The sequence below is a fragment of the Papio anubis genome, chromosome 7, assembly GCF_008728515.1.
Source record: "Papio anubis isolate 15944 chromosome 7, Panubis1.0, whole genome shotgun sequence".
Classification (NCBI taxonomy): Eukaryota; Metazoa; Chordata; class Mammalia; order Primates; family Cercopithecidae; genus Papio; species Papio anubis.
Genome location: NC_044982.1, coordinates 160228701 through 160254933, shown reverse-complemented (window position 1 = coordinate 160254933; position 26233 = coordinate 160228701). Strand labels below are relative to the sequence as shown.

General features: G+C 36.1%; 1 protein-coding gene and 2 non-coding genes across 10 annotated transcripts in view; all 3 read left to right on the top strand.

Annotated features, from left to right (window-relative positions):
• LOC116275889 overlaps positions 1–26233 on the top strand; it is a 168573-nt gene that overhangs the window by 11166 nt on the left and 131174 nt on the right. For all 8 annotated transcript variants that reach the window (XR_004185283.1, XR_004185284.1, XM_031668952.1 and 5 more), the window contains exon 6: positions 940–977. Coding sequence is in view for 6 of the 8 variants with exons in the window: in XM_031668952.1 (XP_031524812.1) it covers positions 940–977 (38 nt within the window). In the remaining 2 variants the exon portion in view is untranslated. The remainder of the gene's footprint in view (positions 1–939; positions 978–26233) is intronic.
• LOC116276284 lies at positions 434–500 on the top strand. Its single transcript, XR_004185701.1, has one exon. It is a non-coding gene; the product is annotated as a small nucleolar RNA SNORD109A (small nucleolar RNA).
• On the top strand, positions 6994–7057 carry LOC116276286. The gene has a single exon (XR_004185703.1). It is a non-coding gene; the product is annotated as a small nucleolar RNA SNORD109A (small nucleolar RNA).

Below are 26233 nucleotides of genomic sequence, written 5' to 3'. Positions count from 1 at the left end.
GTGCAGTGGCATGATTTTAGCTCACTGCAACCTCTGCCTCCTGGGTTCAAGCAGTTCTCCTGCCTCAGCCTCCTGAGTAGCTGGGATTACAGGTGGGTGCCACCACACGCAGCTAATTTTTGTATTTCAGTAGAGACGGGGTTTCACCATCTTGGCCAGGCTGGTCTTGAACTCCTGACCTTGTGACCACCCGCCTTGGCCTCTCAAAGTCCTGGGATTACAGGCATGAGCCACCGTGCCTGGCCAGATTTTAATCTAATTTTATTGGAACAATTCAGTCATATGTTTTTTCATGCTATGTATATGAGAGTTCCATCATTCAGATACTAAACAAATGTCTACATTTACTGTTCTCACTGATGATGCATTAGATAACCATGCACAAAATAAGCCTGGCTGTGGAAATGCTTATTTGTTGGGAGGGTGCTTGTTTGGATCGATGATGAGAATAATTGTCTGAGGATGCTGAGGGACTCATTCCAGATGTCAATCTGAGGTCCAGATGTGCAGCCCTCCAATAGGACAAATAAGACTCTCAGAGCCTGGCTCTATTTGGGGATCCCTCAGTGACAACAGAGTACCCCTGTGAGCATGCCTTTTCTATCTCTCCTGAGAGGGCAGTAGCATCCTGTCTTAGGAGTCAGTATGCTCTTTAGTATGCTTAGTCACCCAAGACTTGCTTTAATTGTAGACAGATACTTACATATAGGAAAGATGTTCTTAAGTAACAAATGAAAAACTTTAGAAGATTGAATTAAGGGTCAAGCAACTGTGATTTGTCTGCAAATCTCATTAGTGTTATGCTGAAAGAAGGAAATATGGCATGCCTTTATTAAATAATGACAATGGAACCACGTTTCGTGCTTTGTTATTTTTACTGTGGAGTATTTTCTAAGATTATGTTTGCTTTTTTTTCTCTTTCATGTTTTGCTGAGATAGAAGGCCTAGAGTCTGATCCTCCACTTCAGAGAATAGGGGTGAGTAGCTAAACCATTATCTTTTGAAATTCATATGTCATGTGCTTTTTGCTAGGTCTTTAGGTTGTTGTGTATATCTTTTCAGAAGCTTATTGAAGGACATTTTGATGATATGTCCTTTTCCTCATTGAGACCCTCACCATGTCACCTACACTATTGAATCTATCATTTCTGTTTTAATTTTAACTCTCTTCTGCTTTTATGGAAAAATGTAAAATTTAAGAGAATTTTTGGCAATTTCATATTGGATCAAAATTTATTGTAGTGAAATCCAGGTGTACCAAAATATTAACAGAGTTTCCTCATCTGTTTAATTATTGGGGTTTCAGAATAGAGGCTCCATGGTTCATAAGATCTTTGTGGTCATACTACATTATATTTCTGCTTCTAATTGAATTATTAAGTATTGACTTGAATTAGTCTTTTTCTCGTTGTTGCAGCAAGGTAAGTTATATAGGAAATTTTCTTCTCTTGATGGCATGCCTGAGATAATCATAGATATAAGACACCTGGCTGGTTTCTAGAATGCATGTAATTTTTATTTCTTGATCTGTGTGTTGAGTACTTGCTGTGTTTGTATCATGCAAATACATTGAGCTTTACAATTTTAGTGGATGCACTTTTCTACATGTATATTATTCTTCGATAGAAAGTAAAAAAAACCTCATCAAACTAGTCAAAATATTGGTTAATACATAAAAAAGTCTCAAGTAGATTATTACATGGTGCTTATTGATTGATGCCCTCATAATAGATCAAGTACGTTCTCTCTTTAGCACAGGCCTTTTTAGCAAATCGTGTCGTGAGTAGTTACTCAAGTATTTTTATTTTAACACATTTATGTTTTTTCTATGCATATTCTTAAATTCTCTTACACTTTTTTCTCTGTTATAAAAACATGCTGAACAATCTCAAGTCTTAAAGATTGCAGTATTGTCCCTACATATTCGTGTATTTTGGTACTCAATTCTTTATACTTTCTTTGACAGATCACTTGAACATGTCTCTTGTTTTGCAGAGAGGGAATTAATGGGATACCTTCATGCTTTTCTATTCTATGTGCTACATAATTGAATATACAAGCAAATATAGTTATTAAGGTTTAGTATGATTATTTCCACAACACATGCAAAGAAGTTTCTCATACATCTTAATAGAGGCCCACATGCATTGTACGGTTGAGAATTTGGGGAAATGTTGATGAAGTTGGGTAAAGTATAAATCCAAAAGTCAGAACGGTGAACTCCTTGCTTAAGGATCTCCTTTGAGATTACTTAGTCAATACACAACTGATAAATTTAAGTGCTTTTCACCTTTTGAGCTCTCGACACACTAAAGCTAAAATGTGTTTCAACTTTTAATCCTGCTTCCCTAATTTTCCCTTTTTTAGTTTAAGATCAAAGAGCTCCAGCCATAAATTACTACCAAGAGTAACCACTTCATTTTAAGAAAGCTTAGCAATATAGAAGAATATAAAATTATTTATGACAGATGTATTTTAACATTTTCCCCATGCTTTCCAGAGGAAATATGTTTAATCATCTGCCCTATATTAGGGAAAAAATTTCTATGCTAATACAAGTATCTATCAATCATTAATCTTTCTATATAAGATATATTGATCATAACCAATTAATTTTATTGTAAATGAGCTTTAGATTTGACATTTTGGTAGTAATATATGTTGTACAATCTCCTGAGGTCCTATAGGTCTTGAGATCTCTATGTCAAAAACTATAGATGTGTCAGTGCTTTTGGTGAATGTGAAGGACGCCACATTTTCCTTAGCCATTTCTTCTGTTCAGAATAATGGTTATGAACATTTTGCTACTGCAAGATATCCATATATTTATAATCAGAATATGCCAGTTTTTATGCACTCATGCCTCTGTTTCTGTAGAGCATTCCTAGAATGAGTAATGCTTGAAAATTAGGTCCATGTGGTTTCTTTAATGAGATATAGTCAAATCATGAAATATTTAGGTTACCATTATTTCAGTAATGTATTAGAATGTCAAGGTAAAGTTATCTACGTTGTATATATACACACAACATAGATATAAACAACATATACATTTATATTTATACAGCAGATATATATTTATACAACATAAAATGTATTTTATTATTTAAACATAAAATATATTTTATTTAATGTAGATTCTTTTTTTTTAGTTTAAGACTTTGAAGGTTTAAAAAAATTTTTTTTATTATTATACTTTAAGTTCTAGGGTACATGTGCACAACATGCAGGTTTGTTACATATGTATACATGTGCCATGTTGGTGTGCTGCACCCATCAACTCGTCAGCACCCATCAACTCGTCATTTACATCAGGTATAACTACCAATGCCATCCCTCCCCTCTCCCCTCCCCACAATAGGCCCCGGTGTGTAATGTTCCCCTTCTCGTGTCCAGGTGATCTCATTGTTCAGTTTAAAATTCTTTTCTTTAAGAATGTTGAATATTGGCCCCCACTCTCTTCTGGCTTGGAGAGTTTCTGCCGAGAGATCTGCTGTTAGTCTGATGGGCTTCCCTTTGTGGGTAACCCAACCTTTCTCTCTGGCTGCCCTTAACATTTTTTCCTTCATTTCAACTTTGGTGAATCTGACAATTATGTGTCTTGGAGTTGCTCTTCTTCAGGAGTATCTTTGTGGCGTTCTCTGTATTTCCTGAATTTGAATGTTGGCCTGCCTTGCTAGGTTGGGGGAGTTCTCCTGGATAATATCCTGCAGAGTGTTTTCCAACTTGGTTCTGTTCTCCCCATCACTTTCAGGTACATCAATCAGACGTAGATTTGGTGTTTTCACATAACCCCATATTTCTTGGAGGCTTTGTTCATTTTTCTTTTTTTCTGCACTTCTCTTCGGCCTACTTCATTCATTTGACCTTCAATCAATGATACTCTTTCTTCCAGTTGATCAAGTCGTTACTGAAGCTTGTGCATTTGTCAATGCACTCGTGTCATGGTTTTCATCTCTATCAGTCTGCTTAGGGTCTCTAAGTGCTGATTGACTGAAGTTTTCCATTCTTCTATTCTTTTTCAAGATTTTTTGTTTCTTTGCGCTGGGTATGTAGTTCCTCCTTTAGCTCTGAGAAGTTTGATCGACCAAAGCCGCCTTCTCTCAACTCGTCAAAGTCATTCTCTGTCCAGCTTTGATCCATTGCTGGTGATGAGCTGCGTTCCTTTGGAGGGGGAGATGTGCTCTGATTTTTTGAATTTCTAGCTTTTCTGCCCTGCTTTTTCCCCATCTTTGTGGTTTTATCTGCCTTTGGTCTTTGATAATGGTGACATACTGATGGGGTTTTGGTGTGGGTGTCCTTTCTGTTTGTTAGTTTTCCTTCTAACAGTCAGGACCCTCAGCTGTAGGTCTGTTGGAGTTTGCTTGAGGTCCACTCCAGACCCTGTTTGCCTGGTTATCAGCAGCAGAGGCTGCAGAAGATAGAATATTGCTGAACAGCAAGTGTTGCTGTCTGATTCTTGCTCTGGAAACTTCGTCTCAGAGGTGTGCCCAGCCGTGTGAGGTGTGAGGTGTAGGTCTGCACCTAGTGGGGGATGTCTCCCAGTTAGGTTACTCAAGGGTCAGGGACCCACTTGAGCATGCAGTCGGTCTGTTCTCAGATCTTAACCTCTGTGCTGGGAGACCCACTACTCTCTTCAAAGCTGTCAGACAGGGTCATTTACATCTGCAGAGGTTTCTGCTGCTTTTTGTTTAGCTATGCCCTGTCCCCAGAGGTAGAGTCTATAGAGGCAGGCAGGCCTCCTTGAGCTGTGGTGGGCTCCACCCAGTTCGAGCTTCCCAGCAGCTTTGTTTACCTACTTAAGCCTCAGCAATGGTGGGCGCCCCTCCCCCAGCCTCGCTGCCACCTTGCAGTTAGATCTCAGACTGCTGTGCTTGCAATGAGGGAGGCTCTGTGGGTGCGGGACCCTCCGGGCCAGGTGTGGGATATAATCTGGTGTGCCGTTTGCTAAGACCCTTGGTAAAGCTCAGTATTAAGGTGGGAGTTACCTGATTTTCCAGGTGTTGTGTGTCTCAGTTTCCCTTGGCTAGGAAAAGGGATTCCCTTCCCCCTTGCACTTCCCAGGTGAGCTGTTGCCTCACCCTGCGTCAACTCTCGCTGGTTGACCAGCACCAATTGTCCAGCACTCCCCAGTGAGATGAACCCAGTACCTCAGTTGAACATGCAGAAATCACCCGTCTTCTGTGTTGCTCGCACTGGGAGCTGGAGGCTGGAGCTGTTTCTCTTCGGCCATCTTGCTCAGGATCCAGGTTTTTTCATGTAGATTCTTAAGTGATAAATATGTTCAACATTATTAAAATAGATTAAAATAGGTTATAGTTAATACAATGAAAATTGGCAGTCCTATTACAAAACGTATGCCATAACTATAGCATTTGTCACTGACAGTCATACCAGGATAGTCTTTTATTTCCAATCACTTAAACATTCCTAATTGCAAAAAAAATTTGAAGACTAAAATTCAGAAGTTTTGAAAGAGCCATTGCCTGGATAAATTATACAGGTTTCAGTTTTATTTATAATAATTATGTATATATTTATAAATTAATACATAATAAATTAATAACTTGTGATAGGCAACGCAAAGGTGACAGTGAGAGGGCAAAATTGATAAGATTGATAAAGTCATGTTAACATGAGAAATTAACCAGGATACCATCCACACTATACAGTTAGAGAAATTTATCAGGACGGTTCTCAAATACTCTTCTCAGTTTTAACATTGTAACAGGAATTTTTAAGATTCTGGTATTATGTGTGTTTCCTTCCAGATAATTTGAACAGATTCATATTTGGTATTTTTTAAAGCCATATCTTTGTCCTTAGTGCTGGCAATGTATTCTTGAGAATGAACAAATCAGAAATATGTAAAAGCCATAAGTGAGGGTGTCAGGTTGAAGTAGTCAATCAATTATACAGAACACAAAGAATTTTATCTTGTACGATGTTCACATAACTTTACAGAAGTGTGCTGAAAGGGCTATAAAACATGGACATGATTATCTCATTGAAAGGTCCAAGAGGTACTGAAATACATGCTTTTATTTTGAACCAACCACCCTATAAACGTTGTATGGCTTATTTAGATGAGCTCCCGTGTGTGTGTGTGTGTGTGTGTGTGTGTGTGTGTGTGTGTGAATTTGACAGGGAAGCAAGAGCATCAAGTTTCCAATGCACTCTGACTGTGGTTAGAATCCTGCTGAAACCATGGCTCCCCCAGCTCTGGAATGAGCCCACAGATCAAGCATTCCCAGAAGACACAGCAGGCTCAAATCCCTGTGTACACAATATTTCATGATTATCTTATGTCAGTAGTTTCAAAGTATACAGTTTGTGTGAAGACAAATCCAATGTCATTTTTTTTTTTTTTTGGCTAGCCTATATGTGTGGTAAATCCATTATTTATTTACTTCCTGAAAATTACAATCAGATTAAGAAACTGCAGCAAAGTTGGCATGATGAGATAGAGACTGAAGTGTAAGCTTATGTGAATGATGCCCTTGGTTTGGATAAACACATCTAAGAGAAAACTGAAAAAACACACATGGCAGGGAAACCTTGACAGAGTCTAAATATAGGATTGTATGTAGTAATGCAATCAACAGATGAGCATTTGGCAGTAATATTATTTTTCAAATATGGATAAACACTGCTTAGGAGAGTAAAGAGAGACAAAGTTGAAAGCAGGTTTATAGTAGGTGTTGTTTTAGTGTTGATCCCTTTTTGCTCCAATAATCAAAGTGATAAATATTGAAAATCGATTCATGCAGCATTACTTGTTCCATTCTAATTTTTATATATGTCAACAGTGCCATCTCCCAAACTGTGCTGTCCCCTTCAGGAGAAGTGACTGTGCTGAAGTTTATAAGGTTGACATATTGCCAGCTTCAATAGTAAAGCTGAAGTGTATACTGGATTCTTAATGCAAATAACAACTCTATTGGAAAGTAACCCAGTTATAGAAGTGCTAATTTGTCAGGAGCTGCCTTACCAAGATCAATGATGACTATAGTTATCTCAGGATTCTGAAAGATTGTTTTCAGATTTCAACTAGTCTAGCTGAATGTTCCTTAATAGAAAGAGAGGACTTTTAGAATTGGTTCAATATGATGACCTCCTGAATTATCTCACATAGCCCCTGTGTACATGCCTTTCTTTTCTCTCAGAAAATGGCACTATCATAATAGCTTTCTTACGCAGACTTCACCTTAGGGTTTTACAGTAAGGGAGGGGTCTGGTGTTTCATTTATTTTGAACTATTTGTTGTTGATTGTGTATAGTGCTTGAGTAAAAAATGGAATATAGGAACATCTAGAATAAATTTTTTAAATGATCAGGTGACTACAAAGTGAATTATTAGTGTCAGTAATGTTGGGAAAGTTTTAAGAGAATATAGGAAACTTGGACATTACACAATTACACTGGGACCAAATTGTGGGGTCTCATTATAGTTAGTATTTATGTATTTTTTTCCAATTGATTTGTGTGCCTTTTTTCTGCATGTTTTTGGCAGATAGAATGGCTATAACAAGTAACAGTATGTCAGGAAATAAAAATAAGCAGAACCCTATTCCTTTAAAATTCTTCATTTGATGGGAGGGTCATAAAATAAGTCTTAACACATTTAAAGAATTAAATTCATGTAAACCATGTTAATTTAATTCCACAATGGTATCGAATTAGAGTAAGAGGAATATCTCTTACTCTCCTAAATCTCCTAATGTTTGGAAATTTAAATTAGCATTTCTGGCCTATTTATTGGTTTAAAAAAAGACAAAAAAAAGGAAAATTGAAGTATTTTGAACTGAATAAAAATAAAAATATAGAATCTAAAACTGTATGGGATACTGATAAAACAGGATATAGGGAGAAATTTATAGCACTGAAATGCCTATATTAGAAAAGAAAACAGGTTTTAAATCAGTAAATTTGTAGTTTACCTTAAGAAACTTAGAAAAGAACAAATTAACCCAGAGTTAAGTAAAATAAAAGCATTAATAAAGGTAAGAGCAGAAATCAATGAAATATAAAACAACAAAACACAGAGAAAATTTGAGAAAATTAAAAAATAGCCCAGTGAGAAGATATTGATAAACTTGTAACCAGACCAATTTAAGAAAAAAAGTCAAAACACAAATACCAATATTTGAAAATGTAAGAGGGTAAATCATTACAGATTCTATGAATACTAAAATGATAATAAGGAAAAATTATTTAAAAGGGGCATGTAAGCCAGGCAGGGTGGCTTACCCCTGTAATCCCAGCACTTTGGCAGGCTGAGGTGGGAGGATTGCTAGAGCTCAGGCATTTGAGACCAGTCTGGGCAACATGTTGAAACCTTGTCTACACAAAAAGTACAAAAATTAGCTGGGTGTGGTGTTGCATGCCTGTAATCCCAGTCACTTGGGAGGCTGAGATGAGAGGATCACTTGAGCCCAGAATGTTGAGGCTGCAGTGAGCCATATTTGCACCACTGCCCTCCAGCCTGGGTGACAAAGCAAGACCCTACATCAAGAAAAAAAAAATGTATGCCAACATTTTTCAATAACTTAAATGAAATGGAGAAATTCCTTGAAAGACACAAACTACAAAAACTCAGTGAAGAAGTAAATAACCTGAATAGCCCTGTATCAAGTAAATTGAATTTGTAGTTAAAATCTTCCAACAGAGAAAACTTCAGGCACATCTAGCTTCATATGAAATGAAAAAAAAAAAAAAATGCTAATCCTCTACAACATTCCAGAACATTTAGAAGAAGGGAATATTTCCCAACTTATTCTATTTGGACAGCAATACCCAGGTAAGAAAAAAAGGCACAGAAATTTGAAAAGAAGAATATACATTATTCCTCATGAACATAAATGCAAAGAAATCTAATCAAAATTTTAGCAGATGAAATGTAGAAATACTTTATGACCAAGTGAGGGTTACCCAAAGAATTTAAGGTTGGTTTTATATGTAAAGATCAACCAATGTAGGAAAATCACTTCTGGAAAGTCAGAGTAAGAGCCTCCAAAAATCTACTCCTCCATAAAACCAATAAGAGCCTTGACAGAAATAGTCGAAATTAATTTTCTAAAACTTTGGAAATTAACCAAAGGCTTACAAAATTCCAAAGAACATTTATGCAAGAAAAATGGCTGAATCAGTAAGAACAGCCAGCTTTGTGGCATTTTAATATGCCTCCTTCCCATGCTTTTCTCCCTAGTACTGTAGTAGTCTTAAAAATTAGCAGGATAGCAACCATTGGAGAAGAAGAAAGGTTTGGAAATTTCCCAAAAAGTTCCGTCCCCATATAATTATCACTATTTGACCTCTAAAGCCCAATCTATATGATTTATATTCATTTGGACTGACTCAGTGCTCACTAAGTAAGGAAATCTCAATTTCAAGGTATTGGTCAAAAAGAATCCATGGCAATTGTTCACTATCACAACTGCCTGCAGTGTTGGTAACTGAATTGGGATAAACAAGAAGCTGATCAAAAACTGAAAACTAAAATCTTGGGAATGAGATGTCTAGAGGCTGTTTCAAAAAGCTCTGACACATTCCTTTTTATCTAGAAAGCCACATGCAGGCTGGGCGTGGTGGCTCACACCTGTAGTCCCAGCACTTTGGGAGGCTGAGGCATGTGGATCATGAGGTCAGGAGTTTGAGGCCAGCCTGACCAATGTGGTGAAACCCCATCTCTACTAAAAATACAAAAAGTAGCCAGGTGTGGTGGCACGCATCTGTAACCCCAGCTACTCAGGAGGCTGAGGCAGGAGAATCGCTTGAACCCGGGAGGCAGAGGTTACAGTGAGCCAAGATCACGCCACTGCCCTTCAGCCTGGGTGACAGAGCAAGGCTCTGTCTCAAAAAAACAAAAAAGAAAAGAAAATAAAAAAAGAAAGCCACATGCATGTAATTGTTTACCTCTGGCTTTCCTTTTATGCTCTGGGCAAATTAAGGAAGAGTTGTGAACTATCTAAGTGCTGAATGGGAACCATAACACACACACACACACACACACACAGCACCTTAGGAAAGGGTGAGAGGCATGTTAGTTAGAAGCATTAAAGGAAATCTCTTTCTAGTCATTATCTGTGCACTATAACTGAGCAGAGACTTCAGTATCCACATACTACAGGGCATATAAACTTTACAGAATTAGTCCGGGAAAATCATGTGAAAAAAAAACAGCAACAAAAAAAACTCTGGGAAAGGGGAGAATATAATTTGAAGAGTCGCCACATTATACATAATATGTCTATTGTTCAACAAAAAAGTACGAGACATGCAAAGAAACAGAAAAATATGGCACAAATAGGATAAGATGAAGTCAATGAAATTATCCTTAAGGAAGACCAGATGTTGATCTTAGTAGACAGCCATTGAACCAGCTATTAAAAATACGTACATAGAACTAAAGAAAAACATGTCGAAAGGGTTAAAGAAAGGTATAAAAATACTGTCTTACCAAATATAGACTATCAATAAAGAGAAATTATGAGAAAAGACAACATGAAAAAATGTAAAGCAAAAAAATTAGACAGTTGAAACAAGAGGGCCTCTATTTGCAGATTTGAGCAGGCAGAAGAAAGAATCAGTGAACTTGAAGATACGTCAATTGAGATTATCCAGTCTGAGCAACAGAGGTGGGAAAAAATGAAGAAAACTGAGTAACAAAGAACCGTAGAACAGCGTCTCTCATGCCAGTGGATGCATAAACTGGAGCCCTAGAAGGATGAAAAAAGGAGAAGGAAAGATAACTTCCCAAATTTTATGAAAAACATGAATTTATATACCTGAGATGACCAATAAAATCCAAGTAAGATAATCTCAAAGAGATCATCACCTAGCCACATCACAGTCAACATGTCAAAAGACAAACAAGGAGAGAATCCTTGAAGATAGTAAGAAAAAAATTATTCATAACATACACACCATCCTCAATAAGTCTGACAATTGACTTCTTACCATAAACCATGCAGGCTAAAGGCAATGTACATAACCAAAGTGATGAAATAAAAACTTTCAACCAATAATTCTAGATTCAACAAAACTATTGTTCAAAAAGAAGAAATGAAGACATTCCTAAACAAAATCTCAGAGAAATGTTCTCTATAAGACTTGTCCTAATAGAAATGCTAAAGGAACTCCTTCACTCTGAAATAGAAAGGCACTGGAGAGTAAATCAAATCCACGAGAAGAAATAAAGAGAACCAGTAAAACTACATGTGTAAGTTTAAAACAAAGTATAAATTTATTTTGTTTATAACATTTGTCTTTTTCCTATTTGATTGAAAACATAATCTCAATTATAAATTTGTGTTGATGGCATTATATAAAGATGTAATTTTGGGTAATAGCACCAAAATGTCAGAATAGGAGTTTTCTGTAATTGTTTTCCCACATAAGTATCAATTTTGACAACCATTCATGAGCAAGAGTACCTTGTGGGAGTTCAGGAGTTGACAGTAAAAGTTCAGCACACCAGTGGAGTAAAAAAATCTAAGAATAGATTCATTGGAAAGGGTATAAACAGTTTCACTTTACCTGCATCACCCTCCCCCAAAAGTGGCACAGCTCAGTAACAAGAGCCCGTTATTTCTTCCACAGGGGAAAACAAGAGTATAATAAATGAGTATCCAGTTTCTCAAGACATACAGGCCCCTGCCCAAGAGATCCACTGTATTTTCATCTCACCCAGAATACTGAGGTGATCAGCAAGGTGGAGTGGTTGGGAGAGGGTAAAGCAGGAAAGAGAGATGAGGACTCACAGCAACCCACACTTGAAACTGCCACAGATCCTACCAGTTGCTTCATGGACTCCATCAGGAGCCCACCTGTAAGCCACTTTGGATGCATCACTCCCATCTTGTCAACAAAACCCCAGATGCTCCAAATGCCTCCCCCACTCTTTGGCTCCCCAAGCACATTCCTGTGAAGAGCAGCGAGAATCTGCAGATGGCTTGCAAGCGCTGTTGACAGCTGGCTGCACTCTGCAGAACTGGAAGAAAGCTCACAAACACGAGAATTTCAGGACACCACCCTAAAAAAATGAGACTTCAGCACCTGGCCTGCCTTTATGCAACCTGGAGAAGGTGATATGGTTTGGCTGGGTGTCCCCACCCAAATCTCATGTCAAATTGTAATTCTCACTTGTCAGAGGAGGGGCCTGGTGGGAGGTGATTGAATCATGGGGGTGCACTTCCCTCTTGCTGTTCTTGTGATAAAGTTCTCATGAGATCCAGTTGTTTGAAAGTGTGTAGCATATCCCCCTTCATTCTCTTTCACTCCACCTTGGTAAGACATGCTTGCTACTCCTTTGCCTTCTGCCATGATTTTAAGTTTCCTGAGGCCTCCCAACCATGCTTCCTGTGCAGCCTGCAGAACTGAACTGTGAGCCAATTAAACTTCTTTTCTTCATAAATTATCCAGTCTTAGGTAGTTCTTTATAGCAGTGTGAGAATGGACTAATGCAGAAGGCATACAACCTTAAGAATCTGCCCCCTTGAGGGAACAAGATGTGTGGAGCAGGTTCATCCATAGACAATGTCTGAGAGAACCTCAAAATCCCTAGCCTGACTGATGAAAATGTTTCTCTCCTAAGGCCAGTCAGTAAAGACCAGAGGGGGTGACTCTTTCTTTAAATGCAAAGGCAGCAGTACAGTAATTCAAGAAACATGAAAAATTTTTAAAAATGACACCACCAGAAGAACACAATCATTTTCCAATAACCAACTCCCCAAAAATGGAGATGTTCAAATTGGTTTATAACAAATTCAAAACAATTATATTAAGGAAGCTCAGCAAACTTAAAGGAACACCAATAGACTACTCTGTGAAATCAGGAAAACAATTCATGAACAAAACTAGAAATTCAAAAAAGAGAAAAATTATCTTAAAAGAAAACCCAGAAATTATGGAGCTAAAGAATACAATGCATGAAATGAAGGAGCGTATATAACAGCAACGTTGATCAAGCAGAAGAAAAAAATCTGTGAACCTGATGACTGGCTATTTGAAAGTATTCATCAGAGGATTAAAAAAAAAGAATGAAAAGAAATAAAGCCTACAGGATGTATAAAACATCATCAAGAGAACTAATATAGAGATTATTGGAGTCATAAAGGAGAAGAGAGAAAAGGGCAGAAAACTTATTTAAGAAATAATGGCTGAAAACTCTCCAAATCTAGGAAAAGATATGCATTCAGGTATATGAAGCTCAAATATCCCCATACAGGATACATTCCAAAAAGACTTCACCAAAACACATTATAATCAAACTGTCAAAAGCAAAATCAAGACAACGAATAAACCAATGCAACCACCAATCACTAAGAGGGAGACAGGATTCTTATGTTGTGATTATTATTTACATATAATTTCAGTAAGTGTTATTAGAAAATTTATAATGTTTTTAAAAAAGAAATTTGAAAGCACTGAAAGAAAAGAGACTCATCACATACAGGGAACCCTTTTAAGACTATCAACAGATTTCTCAGTAGAAACCTTACAAAATAGGAGAGAGTGGGATGAACTATTCAATTGCTACAAGGAAAAAAATGTCAACCAATGCTTTACCTAGCAAATCTGTTCCTCAGAAATGAAGGAGAGATAAGAACTTTCCTAGACAAACAAGAGGCAGTTGTTAGATGAAAAAGAGGCAGTTCATCACCACTAGACCTGCCTTACAAGACATACTAAGGGGAGTTCTTCAAGCTGAAATGATATGGCACTAGTTAGTAATATGAAATGATAAACCTCACTGGTAAAGGAAAGTACAAAGTCAAATTTAGAACACTTTGATACTATAATGATAGTGTATAAATAATTTTACTATACTATGAAGGTTAAAAGACAAAAGTATTAAAAAAACCATAGCTGCAATAGCTTATCAATGCATACTACAGTATAAAAAGATGTAAATTAGAACATTAAAAACATAGCATGCAAGGGTAGGGAAGTAAAAGTGTAGTTTTCATATGTAATCAAATTTAATTTGTTATCAGCTTAAAATAAATTGTTATACCTGTAAGATGTTTTATGTAAGTGTCATGGTAACTATAAAGCAAAACCTCTAGTAGATATACAAAAGAAAAAGAGAAAGGAATCAAAACATAACACTACAGAAAATCATCAAATTACAAAGGAAGACAGCAAGGGAGAAACAAAGTAAGTAAAAAGAGCAAGAAAAAATTTAACATGATGAAAATAGTAAGTCCTTACCTGTCCATAATCACTTTAAATGTAAACGGATTGAATTTTCCAAACAAAAACAGAATGGACAAATGGATTTTAGAAACAACAACAACAATAAACACCACACACACACACACACACACACACACACACACACCCCCACACACCCAGACCCAACTATGTGCTGCCTACAAGAGATTTACTTCACTTTAAGGACACATACAGGCTGAAATGAAAAAAATAGAAAAAGATACTGCATGCAGATAGAAACCAAAAGAGAGCAGAGGCATCTATACATATAGCATACAGAGAAGATTTTAAGTTAAAAACTATATGAAAAGGCTAAGGTCAAAATCGTGAAGCAGTTAATTGTTCAAGAAGACATAACAATTGTAAATGTTTATTCACCCAACGTTGAAGCACCTAAATATATAAGGCAAATATTAATACATATGAAAGGAGAAATATACAGCAATACAGTAATAGTAGTGAACTTCAGTATCTCCCTTTCAAAAATGAATAGATAATCCAGACATAAAATCAATAAGGAAACATTTAACTTAAACTTCACTTTAGACCAAATGGATCTAACAGACATATAGTGAACGTTTCATCCAACAGTGGCAGAATTCACATTCTTCTCAAGCACACATAGAACATTCTCCAGGATAGATTATATGTTAGATCACAAAATAATATTACAAAATTTAATAAAGCTGAAATACTATCAATTATTTTTCACCACAATAGCATAACACTAGAAATCAATAAGAAGAAGAAAACTGGAAATTTACAAATATATAGAATTAACATATTCCTGAACAACCAATGGGTCAAAGAAAAAAATCAAAATAATTTTGTGACAGCAAAGTAGAAACACAACATACCAAAACATACAGGACACAGCAAAAGCAGTTCTATGAGGTAAGCTTATATTAATAAACACATTTTTAAAAAGATTTTGAATAAACAACATTACACCTCAAGGAACTACAAGGAAGGAAAAAAAACAAGCCCCATGTTATCAAAGGGAAGGAAATAACAAAACTCAGACAGAAAGAAATGAAACATGGACTAGAAAAACAATAGAGAATATTAACAAAACTTATAGTTTTTTAAAAAAATTAAATCAACAAACTTTTAGCTAGACTAAAAAAGAGAAGACTCAAAATAAAAAATGAAAGAGGAGACATTACAACTGATACCACAGGCAATACAAATTAAGATAAAACTATATGCCAACAAATTAGTTAACTTGCAGTGGGTAAATCCCTAGAAACATACAACCTACAAAAACTGAATCATGAAGAAGTGGAATATCTGAACAAATCAATAATAAGTAAGGGAATTGAATCAATATTCAAAAATCTCACAAAAAGAAAAGCTCAGTATCAGATGACTTCACCGGTGAAGACTACCAACCATTTAAAAAAGAATTAATACCACTCTTTCTTAAACTCTTCCAAAAACATTGAAGAGGAGAAAACACCTTCAAATTCATTATAAGAGGCCAGTTTTACCTTGATATCAAGGATTTAAAAAGAACACTTTGAGAAATGAAAATTACAGGCCAAAAACCCTGATAAATATAGATGCAAAAATGTTCAGCAAAATACTAGCAAACCTAATTCAGCAACACATTATAATGGCATACATCATGATCAAGTGAGATTCATGCCTGGGATGCAGGATGGTTCAATATAATCAAATCAACAAATGTTACACTGTTTTAACAGGATGAAGGATAAAAATCATATGATCATCTCAATAGATTTAGAAAAGCATTTGACAATATTCAACATCCTTTCAGGACTAAAAACCCTCAATAAATCAGGTATAGAAAGAATGTGCCTCAACACAGTAAAAGCCACATATGACAAACCTGGAGGTAATATACTCAATGGTGAAAAGTAAAAAGCTTTGACCCTAAGATCAGAACAAAAACAAGGATGCCCATTCTCACCACTTATATTTAACATAGTAGTTGAAATTCTAGCCAGACCAATTAGGGAAGAAAAAAGGCACCCAAGTTGGAAAGAAAGAAGTTAAATTGTCTCTGTAGATGACAAGATCTTATATGAGAAAACACTAAAGACTCCACCAAAATGCTGTTTTAGTTAGAGCTTAAAAAAAGAATTCACTAAAGTTGCAGGATAAAAAATCAATGTACAATAATCAAGTTGCATTTCTAAACACCAAAACCAAGTTATCCAAAAAAATTAAGAAAACAATCCTATTTGTGATATCATAAAAAATACTAAAGAATACCAAAGAAACTGAAAATAAATGGAAATAAATGGAAAGATAACCTATGTTCATCAGATGAATTAATACTGTTAAAATGTTCATGCTACCCAAAGCAACCTACAGATTAAGTACAATTCCTACTAAAATTCCAATGACATTTTTCACAGAAATAGAAAACACAGTCCTAAAGTTTGCATGGAACTGCAAAAGACTCAATGAAGCAATTTTGAGCAAGAATAGCAAAGCTGGAGACATCACACCACCTAACTTCAAAGTTTATTAATCAAAACAGCATGGCATAAAAACAGACAGAAAGACCAATGGAACGGAATAGAGAGCCCAGAAATAAACTCACATTTATAGAGTCAACTAACATTCAACAAAGCAGCCAAGAGTACACAATGGGGAAAGTAGAGTCTCTACAATAAATGGCACTGGGAAGACTGAATATCCAAATGCAAAAGAATGAAATTACACCCTTATCTTACACCATACACACAAATCAAATCAAAATTGATACAGACTTAAATATAATACCTGAAACCATAAAATCTTTAGGGGAAAACTCATTGACATTGGTCTTGGCAATGATTTTTTTGATATGACACCAGAAGCACAGGCAACAAGTGGGACCCTGACAAACTAAAATGTTTCTGCACAGCAAAGGAAACAATCAATCATCAGAACTAAAAGGCAGTTTATGAAATGGGAGAAAATGTTTGCAAACCACATATCTGATAAAGGGTTAATATCCAAAAATATATAAGGAATGTATAAAATTCAACAGAAATAAACAAATAATCCAATTTTAAAATAGGTGAAGAACCTGAATAGACATTTTTTTCAAAGAAGACTTACAAATAGGCAACAGGCATATGAAAAAATGCTTGACATCACTAATCATCAGGGAAATGCAAATGAAAGCTCCAGTGAAATACCACCTGTAACTATTAGGATGGCTATTATCAAAAACTCAAAAGAAAACAAGCTGGGGGAATGTAGAGAAAAGGGAAAAGAAGGCCCTTATACACTGTTGGTGTGAATTTAAACTGGAATAGCCATTATGGAAAACAGCATGGAGGTTCCTCAAAAAGTTAAAAATAGAACTACTATATGATCCAGCAATTTCACTATTGAGTATATATCCACATGAATTCAAATGACTGTCTTGAAGAGGTATTTGCACACTCATATTTATTTCAGCATTATTCCCAATAGCCCCAATATGGAATCAACCTAAGTGTTCATCAGTAGATAATTAGATAAAGACAACCTGGTATATAGACACAGTGAAATCTATTTAGCATTCACAAAGAAGGAAATCCAACCTTTAAAATCCTTTAAAAGTTAAACTCATAAAAACAGAGAGGAGAATGGTGGTTTCCAGAAACTGGAGGGTCAGGGAATGGGGAGATGTTGGTCAAAAGGTACAAACTTTCAGTTATAAAATGAATAAGTTCTAGAGATCTAGTGTACAACAGCATTACTATAATTAATAATAATATTTTGTATACTTGAAATTTGTTAAAAGAGTAAATATCAATATTCTCAAATACACACACAAAAATAGAACTATCTGAAGGAACTGATATGTTAATTATCTTGATTATAGTAATCATTTCATGATGTATAATGAATATCAAAACATAATAGTGTACATCTTAAGCATATACAATTTTGATTTGTTAATCATACTTCAATGAAGCTAGAAAAAAATATGTAATTTTTAAGACAATAATAATATAAATTAAGGGTGAGGGAACTGACTTATGTTGGAGCAAAGTTTTTGTAAACTAATCAGTATCCATTCAAGCTAGATTATTTTAAATTGTTAATTTAATTGTAATACTAAGGCAACCACTAAAAAGGGCTTTAAAAAATACAGTACTTGAGGCTGGGCACAGTGGCTTATGCCTGTAATCTCAGCACTTTAGGAGACCTAGGTGGGTGGATCACAAGGTCAGGAGTTTGAGACCAGGCTGATCAACATGGTGAAACCCTGTCTCTACTAAGAATACAAAAATTAGCCGGGCATGGTGGCGGGCACCTGTAATCCCAGCTACTCAGGAGGCTGACGCAGGAGAATCACTTGAACTCGGGAGGTGGAGGTTGTAGTGAGCCGAGATCACACCACTGCACTCCAGCCTGGGTGACAGAGCGAGACTCCATCTCAAAAAAAAAAAAAAAAAAAAAAAAAAGCTAATTTCATTAGCTATATGAAATTCTGAGAGACGAAACTGAAGTCTCCAACTATAATTGTGGATTTGTCTATTTCTCCTATCAGTTCTATCAGTTTTTGCATCACATATTTGAGGCTCTGTTGTTTGGTGCATACACAACTGGAATAATCGTGCCTTCCTGGTGGCTTGATTATTTTATGATTATATAGAGCCTATCTTTGTGGTATTTTTATTTACTCTTAAATCTACTTTGTGTTATATTAATATACCCATTCTTTTTTTAAAAAAATTGTTTGCATGATACATCTTTTCCATTCTTTTAATCTCAACCTACCTGTGCCATTGAATTCGAAGTGAGTTTTCACATAGAGAACATACTATTGAATCATCATTTTAAAAATTTCATTTGCCAATCTTCTATATATTGAGGTAAAATTCACATAAAATTTATCATTTTAAGGTGTACAATACAGTGACATTTAGTAATACACATGTTATACAATATTAACTCTACCTGATTACTAAATGTTTTCATCATCCAAAGAAGGAAACTTTATACTCATTAAGCAGTTAATTCCCATTCCTTCTCCCTGCCACGGGCAACCACAAACCTACTTTTCTATCTCTATGAATTTACGTATTACGGATATTTTGTATAAATTGAATTATACAATAAGTGACCTTTATGTTTGGCTTTGTTCACTTAGCATACTGTGTTTTGATATTCAACTATGTTGTAGTATGTCTCCGTTTTATCTGAATAACTCAGTTCTTTTTGTTGTATACCTAAAAGTTGATTCGTAGGTTGTAATAATAATTCTATGTTTAGTTTATTGAATAGCTGCCAAAGTTTTTCCATAGTGGCTCTGTCATTTTAAAATCCCACCAGCAATGGAAGGTCATAAACGAAATGAAAGAGATGAAAAGCATGACACGAGAAATATGTGACAAATGCACAAGCTTCAGTAACCGACTCGATCAACTGGAAGAAAGAGTATCAGCGATTGAGGATCAAATGAATGAAATGAAGCGAGAAGAGAAACCAAAAGAAAAAAGAAGAAAAAGAAATGAACAAAGCCTGCAAGAAGTATGGGATTATGTAAAAAGACCAAATCTACGTCTGATTGGGGTGCCTGAAAGTGAGGGGGAAAATGGAACCAAGTTGGAAAACACTCTTCAGGATATCATCCAGGAGAACTTCCCCAACCTAGTAGGGCAGGCCAACATTCAAATCCAGGAAATACAGAGAACACCACAAAGATACTCCTCGAGAAGAGCAACTCCAAGACACATAATTGCCAGATTCACCAAAGTTGAAATGAAGGAAAAAATCTTAAGGGCAGCCAGAGAGAAAGGTCGGGTTACCCACAAAGGGAAGCCCATCAGACTCACAGCAGATCTCTCGGCAGAAACTCTCCAAGCCAGAAGAGAGTGGGGGCCAATATTCAACATTCTTAAAGAAAAGAATTTTAAACCCAGAATTTCATATCCAGCCAAACTAAGTTTCATAAGTGAAGGAGAAATAAAATCCTTTACAGATAAGCAAATGCTTAGAGATTTTGTCACCACTAGGCCTGCCTTACAAGAGACCCTGAAGGAAGCACTCAACATGGAAAGGAACAACCGGTACCAGCCATTGCAAAAACATGCCAAAATGTAAAGACCATCGAGGCTAGGAAGAAACTGCATCAACTAACGAGCAAAATAACCAGTTAATATCATAATGGCAGGATCAAGTTCACACATAACAATCTTAACCTTAAATGTAAATGGACTAAATGCTCCAATGAAAAGACACAGACTGGCAAACTGGATAAAGAGTCAAGACCCATCAGTCTGCTGTATTCAGGAGACCCATCTCACACGCAGAGACATACATAGGCTCAAAATAAAGGGATGGAGGAAGATTTACCAAGCAAATGGAGAACAAAAAAAAGCGGGGGTTGCAATACTAGTCTCTGATAAAACAGACTTTAAACCATCAAAAATCAAAAGAGACAAAGAAGGCCATTACATAATGGTAAAGGGATCAATTCAACAGGAAGAGCTAACTATCCTAAATATATATGCACCCAATACAGGAGCACCCAGATTCATAAAGCAAGTCCTTAGAGACTTACAAAGAGACTTAGACTCCCATACAATAATAATGGGAGACTTCAGCACTCCACTGTCAACATTAGACAGATCAACGAGACAGAAAGTTAACAAGGATATCCAGGAATTGAACTCATCTCTGCAGCAAGCAGACCTAATAGACATCTATAGAACTCTCCACCCCAAATCAACAGAATATACATTCTTCTCAGCACCACATCGTACTTATTCCAAAATTGACCACGTAATTGGAAGTAAAGCACTCCTCAGCAAATGTACAAGAACAGAAATTATAACAAACTGTCTCTCAGACCACAGTGCAATCAAACTAGAACTCAGGACTAAGAAACTCAATCAAAACCGCTCAACTACATGGAAACTGAACAACCTGCTCCTGAATGACTACTGGGTACATAACGAAATGAAGGCAGAAATAAAGATGTTCTTTGAAACCAATGAGAACAAAGATACAACATACCAGAATCTCTGGGACACATTTAAAGCAGTGTGTAGAGGGAAATTTATAGCACTAAATGCCCACAAGAGAAAGCAGGAAAGATCTAAAATTGACACTCTAACATCACAATTAAAAGAACTAGAGAAGCAAGAGCAAACACATTCGAAAGCTAGCAGAAGGCAAGAAATAACTAAGATCAGAGCAGAACTGAAGGAGATAGAGACACAAAAAACCCTCCAAAAAATCAATGAATCCAGGAGTTGGTTTTTTGAAAAGATCAACAAAATTGACAGACCACTAGCAAGACTAATAAAGAAGAAAAGAGAGAAGAATCAAATCGACGCAATTAAAAATGATAAAGGGGATATCACCACCGACCCCACAGAAATACAAACTACCATCAGAGAATACTATAAACACCTCTACGCAAATAAACTGGAAAATCTAGAAGAAATGGATAATTTCCTGGACACTTACACTCTTCCAAGACTAAACCAGGAAGAAGTTGAATCCCTGAATAGACCAATAGCAGGCTCTGAAATTGAGGCAACAATTAATAGCCTACCAACCAAAAAAAGTCCAGGACCAGATGGATTCACAGCTGAATTCTACCAGAGGTACAAGGAGGAGTTGGTACCATTCCTTCTGAAACTATTCCAATCAATAGAAAAAGAGGGAATCCTCCCTAACTCATTTTATGAGGCCAACATCATCCTGATACCAAAGCCTGGCAGAGATACAACAAAAAAAGAGAATTTTAGACCAATATCCCTGATGAACATCGATGCAAAAATCCTCAATAAAATACTGGCAAACCGGATTCAACAACACATCAAAAAGCTTATCCACCATGATCAAGTGGGCTTCATCCCTGGGATGCAAGGCTGGTTCAACATTCGCAAATCAATAAACATAATCCAGCATATAAACAGAACCAAAGACAAGAACCACATGATTATCTCAATAGATGCAGAAAAGGCTTTTGACAAAATTCAACAGCCCTTCATGCTAAAAACGCTCAATAAATTCGGTATTGATGGAACGTACCTCAAAATAATAAGAGCTATTTATGACAAACCCACAGCCAATATCATACTGAATGGGCAAAAACTGGAAAAATTCCCTTTGAAAACTGGCACAAGACAGGGATGCCCTCTCTCACCACTCCTATTCAACATAGTGTTGGAAGTTCCGGCTAGGGCAATCAGGCAAGAGAAAGAAATCAAGGGTATTCAGTTAGGAAAAGAAGAAGTCAAATTGTCCCTGTTTGCAGATGACATGATTGTATATTTAGAAAACCCCATTGTCTCAGCCCAAAATCTCCTTAAGCTGATAAGCAACTTCAGCAAAGTCTCAGGATACAAAATTAATGTGCAAAAATCACAAGCATTCTTATACACCAATAACAGACAAACACAGAGCCAAATCATGAATGAACTTCCATTCACAATTGCTTCAAAGAGAATCAAATACCTAGGAATCCAACTTACAAGGGATGTAAAGGACCTCTTCAAGGAGAACTACAAACCACTGCTCAGTGAAATAAAAGAGGACACAAACAAATGGAAGAACATACCATGCTCATGGATAGGAAGAATCAATATCGTGAAAATGGCCATACTGCCCAAGGTAATTTATAGATTCAATGCCATCCCCATCAAGCTACCAATGAGTTTCTTCACAGAATTGGAAAAAACTGCTTTAAAGTTCATATGGAACCAAAAAAGAGCCCGCATCTCCAAGACAATCCTAAGTCAAAAGAACAAAGCTGGAGGCATCACGCTACCTGACTTCAAACTATACTACAAGGCTACAGTAACCAAAACAGCATGGTACTGGTACCAAAACAGAGATATAGACCAATGGAACAGAACAGAGTCCTCAGAAATAATACCACACATCTACAGCCATCTGATCTTTGACAAACCTGACAAAAACAAGAAATGGGGAAAGGATTCCCTATTTAATAAATGGTGCTGGGAAAATTGGCTAGCCATAAGTAGAAAGCTGAAACTGGATCCTTTCCTTACTCCTTATACGAAAATTAATTCAAGATGGATTAGAGACTTAAATGTTAGACCTAATACCATAAAAATCCTAGAGGAAAACCTAGGTAGTACCATTCAGGACATAGGCATGGGCAAAGACTTCATGTCTAAAACACCAAAAGCAACGGCAGCAAAAGCCAAAATTGACAAATGGGATCTCATTAAACTAAAGAGCTTCTGCACAGCAAAAGAAACTACCATCAGAGTGAACAGGCAACCTACAGAATGGGAGAAAATTTTTGCAATCTACTCATCTGACAAAGGGCTAATATCCAGAACCTACAAAGAACTCAAACAAATTTACAAGAAAAAAACAAACAACCCCATCAAAAAGTGGGCAAAGGATATGAATAGACATTTCTCAAAAGAAGACATTCATACAGCCAACAAACACATGAAAAAATGCTCATCATCACTGGCCATCAGAGAAATGCAAATCAAAACCACAATGAGATACCATCTCACACCAGTTAGAATGGCGATCATTAAAAAGTCAGGAAACAACAGGTGCTGGAGAGGATGTGGAGAAATAGGAACACTTTTACACTGTTGGTGTGATTGTAAACTAGTTCAACCATTATGGAAAACAGTATGGCGATTCCTCAAGGATCTAGAACTAGATGTACCATATGACCCAGCCATCCCATTACTGGGTATATACCCAAAGGATTATAAATTATGCTGCTCTAAAGACACATGCACACGTATGTTTATTGCAGCACTATTCACAATAGCAAAGACTTGGAATCAACCCAAATGTCCATCAGTGACAGATTGGATTAAGAAAATGTGGCACATATACACCATGGAATACTATGCAGCCATAAAAAAGGATGAGTTTGTGTCCTTTGTAGGGACATGGATGCAGCTGGAATCCATCATTCTTAGCAAACTATCACAAGAACAGAAAACCAAACACCGCATGTTCTCACTCATAGGTGGGAACTGAACAATGAGATCACTTGGACTCGGGAAGGGGAACATCACACACCGGGGCCTATCATGGGGAGGGGGGAGGGGGGAGGGATTGCATTGGGAGTTATACCTGATGTAAATGACGAGTTGATGGGTGCAGCACACCAACAAGGCACAAGTATACATATGTAACAAACCTGCACGTTATGCACATGTACCCTACAACTTACAGTATAATAATAATAAATAAATTTTTAAAAAAAAATAAATAAAATAAAATAAAATAAAATCCCACCAGCAATGGATGAGAGTTCCAGTATCTCCACATCCTTACCAATATTTATTATTTTATATTTTTACGATTATAGTCTTCCTAGTGGATATGCAATGGTATCTCATTGTGTTTTTGGTTTGCCTTTCCCTAATGACTAACAATGTTGAGCATCTTATAATATACTTGTTAGCTATTTGTGTTCTTTAGAGAAATTTCTATTCAAGTGCCTTGCCCATTTTAAAAACTGAGTTATCTTGTCGACTTATGAGTTCTTTAATACAGTAAACTCTTATCAGATATGATTTATAAGTATTTTATCCCATTCTGTAGGTTACCTTTTCACTTTTGTGATAGTCCATTATGCACAAAGGTTTCGATTTTGATAAATCCAATTTATCTGCTTTTGTTGTTGTTTTTGTTGGTGGTGCTTTTGCAAAACACAGTGTCATGAGGTTTTTCTCGTTATCTTTGGAGAATTATATAGTTTGGGTCTATACGTGTAGAGTATTGATCTAATTTCCATTCATTTGTGTGTATGCTCTGAGGTAGGGGTCCAAATTCAATTTTTGCATTGAATTGAAAATTCATATTTCAATTTCATATTTCAACTGCATATTCAGTTGCTGCAGCACGATTTGTTGAAAAGATCATTCCTTTCCACGGGGAATGATCTGCGACACTTATCAGAAATCAATTGATCATAGATGTATGGGATTATTTTGGACTTTAGATCTTGTTCCATGAATATGCCTATTTTTATGCCAGCACTGCAGTATTTTCATTACTATAGCTTTATCATACATTTTGAAATCAGGAAGTATGTATCCTCCAAGTGTGACTTTCATTTGCTAGACTGTTTTGACTATTTGGGGTCTTTGCAATTCCATATGGATTTCAGAATTGACTTTTCATTTAAAAAAAAATGGTAGTTGAGATTTTCATAGGAATTATATTGAATCTACAGATCCCTTTGGGTAGTACTGCCATCTTAACAATATTGTATTCCAACCCATGAACATGGATGTATTGCCATTTGTATCTTTGTTCTTTTCTTTCAGCAACATTTAGTATATGACACTTGTAACTCCTTGGTTAAATTTATTCCTAGGCATTTTATCCTTTCTGATGCTGTGTAAATGGCATTATGTTACTGATTTCTCTTTTACATTGCTTGTTGTAGGTGTATAGAAATACAACTGATTATTGTGCTTTTATTGGATTATCTGCAACTTTGCTGATAATTTATTATTAGCAACATTTATTTATTAGCTCTAGTAGGTTTTTTCTTTTTCTTTAGAGTTGTCTATATATGTTGCTCTGTGGATAATTTTACTTCTTGATCTCCGATATGGATACCTTTATTTCTTTTTCTTACCTAATTGCTGTAGCTAGAATTTTCAGTATAAAGTATGATAGAAGTTGTTCACAACTCTCCTTGTCTTCTCTCTGATCTTAGGGGTATAGCTTTCGGTCTTTCACCATTAAGCACAGTGTTAGCTGTGGGGTTTTCTTAGATGCTTTTTAATATATTAAGGATGTACTCTGCTATTTCTAATTGGTTGAGTGTTTTTATTATAAAATGGTGTTAGATTTTATGACTTTATGTTCTTCATAATTGAGATTATCATGTGGTCTTCTTTTCATTCGATTAATGTGGTATATTATATGATTTTCATATGCTGATTTACCTTTACATTTTTGGGGTAAACCCCATTGTGTACACAGGTTTTTTGAGGGTCTGCTAATTTTCTTCACTCTTTTCTCTCCCTGAGACGGAGTAATGTTAACGGACTTATCTTTAAGTTTACTATTTTTTCTTCTGCTGCTC